At 31.1% G+C, this 5,593-nt stretch overlaps 1 protein-coding gene across 7 annotated transcripts; it reads right to left on the bottom strand.

Annotated features, from left to right (window-relative positions):
• Positions 1 to 389: 389 nt before the first annotated feature.
• On the bottom strand, positions 390 to 3,393 carry LOC107624755 (uncharacterized). Of its 7 annotated transcripts, none has more exons than XM_016327203.3 (7): positions 3,122 to 3,207; positions 2,737 to 2,789; positions 2,459 to 2,583; positions 1,544 to 2,222; positions 1,350 to 1,418; positions 997 to 1,145; positions 390 to 892 (listed from the first exon to the last, which is right to left on the bottom strand). In XM_016327203.3, the coding sequence occupies exons 3-7, from the start codon at positions 2,549 to 2,551 to the stop codon at positions 701 to 703; spliced, it is 1,182 nt and encodes a 393-aa protein (XP_016182689.1). In that variant the 5' UTR covers positions 2,552 to 2,583; positions 2,737 to 2,789; positions 3,122 to 3,207; the 3' UTR covers positions 390 to 700. The 7 variants fall into 7 exon arrangements, with proteins under 7 accessions (XP_016182689.1, XP_088361152.1, XP_016182692.1 ...); XM_088505026.1 differs by having other exon boundaries at positions 997 to 1,136; positions 3,122 to 3,205; XM_016327206.3 differs by lacking the exon at positions 2,737 to 2,789 and having other exon boundaries at positions 997 to 1,136; positions 3,122 to 3,393.
• Positions 3,394 to 5,593: the final 2,200 nt, after the last annotated feature.

Here is a 5,593-nt window from a genome sequence, read left to right as displayed (position 1 = left end):
GGCCTTCATGTTTTTTGTTTAGACAACCATTTTACTTTTAAATGGGCTATAAGCCTATAAGGCCTTCATGGTTCTCCCCGTTGTTGTGACATGAATTGATCTAAATGTTGCCCAAAGAAAACTCGGAAACTCGAAATGATTTCATCTTATTCACCACGAAAAATTTATTTCATTTATATGACTACAATATACATTAGGTGTTATATTCACAGCATTTTACTATCTAACCGAATGAGTCAAATTGTATCTTCAATAAAAACAGACAAGCATCTTCAAATAACATTTTTGATGCAGTGATTTAAACATACTACAACCCCAAAATACCCTATCCAACTCTTAGAATGCAACAGTTAGAAGGGCAAATAAATATCCAAGCAAGAGATGTCTCATTTATGCTAAACATTTCAAATCCTCCAAAAGTATATAATATGAATACTCAATATAAACATAAGAAGTCAATCAGAAAAAAAGAGGACATTCACATTCTATATATAACTTAAACTACCCTATTTAGATGTTCTCATTTGAATGGCGTAATTAATAAAGAACGGGGAAAAAAGAAAGAATAAAAGTGTTGCTGCTAGGAACTAGGAAAAGGTCTAGTAACATAAATTCTTATTGTAAGAAAATTGAATCTTCGCTGCAATACTGCATACTCAACAATGTATATATATATATAGGGATTAAAAATGTGGTATATTCAGAGAAGCTCCCATTCAGGTTCAGAGATATCAGGAAGCTGTGAATTTTTGTGATCCTTAACTGAGCTTGGACATGAATTCTTCACAACATCCTCCTCTTCATCATTGTTTCCATGCCATATCATAAGCTCCTTATACTCTTGCTTCCTTGCAGACTTCTTGGATAACGAGAAGGGTTGCTGCCTCTTTTTCTTCGGACATTAAGAAAAAGGATACTCCTGTTAGAGATGAACATCCACCAACAAAATAAAAAGAAAGGTTTGAGGTGTGTGAGCGTGCGTCTGCATGCGTGTACCTTATTAGTCTCTAGATTACCACCAGTCTTGGGAGCTAATCGAAGTTCATCTCTGGTCACCATAATACAAGTTTCATCAAGATTCTGCTCATCATCTTGTTGCACGGTATTAATCATCATTGCATCTGAACTCCATGCTTCTGGAATTTCTTAAATAATGTTACAGGAATCGTTTACCAACATACCAAATTTTGTTATCATGGTTTCAAGAGACCAAAGAAAAAGGTTTGTGTGATAAACTACGTTAAGTATTTTCAAACAACAGGTAATAATAAACAAACCAAGGAAGTACTTCGCAATGATTTGAATTAGAAAAACCTAAACTCATACTACTAAACGAAACAAATTCATACCTGGATGAGATACAACAACAGTGTCATTTGAATACTCATCTGACTCTATTGCTCTGATCATAGAGAACCCTGCCAGGTAAGTAAAATATAGCCATCATCAGAAGTTTTATGTAACCGATAAAAAGGATACAAATATATTCAACAGACACTTAGGTCCTGTTTGGTAACTATTTCAAGCAGTCTCAAATACTTACCATCTGCGTCTCCGAATAGGACACTGGAGGAAGAACAACCCATGTTCATCTCTTTCTTTTCAGCTGGCTTAACTGATGCCGGAGCATTGTAGATCTGTTCAGTACTTGAACTTTCAATTTCATCGCAACATAGTGCATCACAAGCAGGACTTTTTACTTCAGAAGAAGCCGGATTTGAAAAATTAACTTCATGATTTTGTTTTTCATTTGAGAGCTCACATGCTTGAGATGTGCTGCATCTGCCTCTATCTGATGCTAAGGAAGTGATTTCACTGGTTGCATTGGACGAAGGCATCTTACTTTGTTGATTTTCATCACCACCAAGGTTTGATTTTATATATGAATGACCAACTTGAACAAAATCACCAGCATCCGCCTCAAACAAAGCATTGGCATCACAAGATTCATCACGTATTGCAGCAATATCAACATCAAAATTGATCCTTGAATCCTCTGCTGTCTCCTTGGCATCTGCCTTTACGGTTATTTTCTCGGAACCTTGAGATGTCATCTCCAAGGAACTGTCATCAGTATAATGATCTATCGGCAATTCAGACACAGCCTTTTCATCCAAATCGCACAAAGACAGAGGAAGTAAATCTTTCATGACACCAGCATAAATTTTCTTAACATTTTCCCCAACAGTCTGCATCTGATCCTCCATGTATTTAAAAGTATCCTGTCATCGACAAACAAAGGGGGAAAAAAAGATTTATAGTGCAAATCAATGCATACCACATAACTATCATTACCAAGAATTGTTCAACCAGAATAATCTTACTGAATTGATATCATAAATAAGAAGCAATTCAGAAAAAGTTTTATCGTAGATTGCCATAAAAGGATACATTCATGATCCAACTCTCAATGCATGTGATAATGATACTTAATAAAAGGATTATGACAAATGCATACCTGAAGCATCATCTCTTCCATGTCGAGGCACATATTCTCAAACTTTTGGTACACGTTTCCAACCCATGCTATGCCTTTTACATCCATAGCCATCACAGTATGTAACTATGTTTCTACTTGATTATCTGCAAGAGAATTTATGAGGCTGTAGTTTTCATAGGCCTAATGTACATTAATTCATGAATGCTATTATTAACAAGAAATTAAATGGATTGGAGACGAAGTTATAGGCTAAAAAAACCTTAATAAGCAACAATCAGCATTAAACAAGTTGTTACCTAATAATGCCAAACTCAATCCCACTTCTCAGAGTCCCATTCCCATGCCCCAACTACAACAAACAGAACCATAATTTCATCTTCTAAACCACAAAACATCCTTCAGGACACTGTTTACTTACTTCTCATAATGCTCAAATTTTAACCATATTATCCTAAAAGGAAAAGAGTAATTTTTTTAAAAACCCTCAACATGCAACCTCCAGGTTAACCTTGATCAGAGCACAACTTGACCTAAACTCAAATTAAATTAAAGCAATAAAGGAAACAAAACAATCCAATATGTAAACAATTAAAAGAAAAAAACAACCTTGCAATCATAAAGCACAACGCAATTGGAATACTACTCCAATAAAATTAAAGAGAAAGAGGGAAAAGAATTTACTTGATTGTTCGAGTTCCAAGACAGAAAGCGGAGAAGAGAATTTAAGAGGAAGAGAAGAAGAGAGAGTGAGGTCAGCACAACACAAGAGAACAAAGAAAGTGAGAACCCTTATGTGAGTGTTTGTGTGGGACCCTCAATTCAATTCAATTGAACCCTCATGCCATTATTTTTTGACCTGCAATCACTGATCCTTTTTGTACTGTTCTTTTGTTTTCATTCACTCTTTTTCTGTTACTACTCTCTTTTTTGTTTCTTTCTCTATCTTATTTCGCAAGAGATAGCGTATATATGGATGATTTTAATGATATCTTTTTTTAGAAAGAATATTTACGTTTTTTGCTTCTAATAATTCATATATATAATTATTGTAGTTTGGATTAAATCAATTTTTAAAAAAAATTAATATAATTTGTTACGATTTAGATGATATTAAATTGATTTTTGTTTTTTAATATAATCTAAATTTATTCAAAAAATTATGATTTATATTGTATCTATTTAAATTTATTTTTTAATTTAATCGGATTGAAACTATTATAAATTTATAATTTTAAATTATTATATGTTTTTTTTTTTTTATCAAAGCTATGTGACTCGAATTTAAAGAGATAGGAGACTCGAACCCGCAACCTTTTAATTGAGTATAAAAAAACTATGTCATTTGAGCTATTAGTCATTGACAATTATCATATGTTTTTAATTGGAATAAACAATTCAAGTCGAATTATATTTAAGGAATTCCATCAAGATTGGGTAGTTTGGATAAAACTTAACATACGACCACCACAGAGCATATTGTTGTCCATTAGTCACTACAATTATGCTTTCACTATCAGCAGTTCAGCACCATAGTCTTGTTATAGTTCTAGTTTGGATTGATTTTTTTTAGTGAAAAATATATTTTTTTAAATAAAATATTTTTATTTAATTTAAAATTTATATAGATATGTTTTTTTAAAAAATTAATTTTATTAAAAAAAATAAATTATTTTTTTTGCTAAAGTAGCAATATTTTACTTTAAAAAAAAAAATAAAAGATGCTTTTAGTACTTAAATTTTTTTTTAAAACCTATTTAAACGTGAAATAATTTTTGTCTCTTAAAAAAAGTGTTTATTTGAACGTCATTAAGTGTTTGTTTGGGGTTTTTAAATTTATAAAAAAAGATATTTTTTTAATAAAAAAAGATTTTTTTTATATTTTAGTATGTTTGTCAAATTTTTAATAGTAAAAGTAAAAGCACTAAAAAAATAAAAAAAATATTTTTTTTTGAGAAGTTACAATTTAGATCTTTTTTTAAAAGATATTTTTTCCTTAAAAAAATACATTTTTTACATAATAAATGAACAAAAAAGTATTTTTATCCTATTTTATCCAAATATAATTGATATATAAAAAGATCTTTTTACATGAGATATTCAAACATAATATCACTTTTATTTTTGTAGAAGATCTTTTAAAAAAATATTATTTAAAAAAAAATCTTTTCGAGAATGGCGCTCAAATAAACCCAAAATCGATAAGAAATATCTTTTTTCAATGAAAAAAGATTTTTTATTTTTTAGTGTGTTTGAAAAATTTTTAATAGTAAAAGTAAAAATACTAAAAAAAAAAAAATATATATATATATATATATATATATATTTTGAGAAGTTATAATTTACACCTTTTTTTAAATATCTTTTTTTCTTAAAATTTTTTTTTACATAATAAATGAACAAAAGATTATTTTTATCTTATTTTATCCAAACATAAAATCACTTTTATTTTTGTAAAAGATCTTTTAAAAAAATATCATTAAAAAAAAATTTTTCGAGCCCAAAGATTTTTTTAAAAAGATAAAAAAAAAAAAAACGTTTTTCAAAAGACAATTTAAACTGTCTCATAGTGTGTATTTTTAAAATTGATTAAATAAACCTAATTAAAACTTATAAAAACCTTCCTCTTCTCTCTCACATTAACCTACCCACCTCTAACAATCACACACACTCTTTGTCTCCCCACCGCGACCCACTCCTCTCTCTCACCATCAGGCCCTCTCTGTCTCTCCACCGCGACCCACTCCTCTTCTATCACCAACATCCACTCCTCTTCTATCATCTGGCTAGTTGGATTTGCCACCGTCGACAAGACCCGCTTCCTCTTCTATCACACTCCGCGCACTATTCCTGCTCCCTCATGAAAACCTCTACACTTTCATCTTCTACGTCTCTTTCTACTTATCAAGCTGTTCGTTCCATTCCATAGCAAGCCATCTCGCAGATCTGAAGTTCTTAAACTCTGAGCTTGGCCGTTTGGCCGTTTCTTCCTCCATGATTTCTGGAACAATCTCTGCTGTTTTGATAACTTCAGTTTTCTCACACCATGGTTTGAGAAAGGGCTCTAGGTCGTTGCAGATAGCGTTGCTTTCGTTCCTTTTCTTGGTGGCTGTCATAGTTTTTGTTTGTAGGCCCATCATAATGTGGATGATAAGG

Source organism: Arachis ipaensis, chromosome B2 (genome assembly GCF_059453495.1).
Source record: "Arachis ipaensis isolate K30076 ecotype BB chromosome B2, ASM5945349v1, whole genome shotgun sequence".
NCBI lineage: Eukaryota > Viridiplantae > Streptophyta > Magnoliopsida > Fabales > Fabaceae > Arachis > Arachis ipaensis.
Note: the sequence above shows the minus strand (reverse complement) of the source record. Positions and strands in the feature narration are given on the sequence as shown.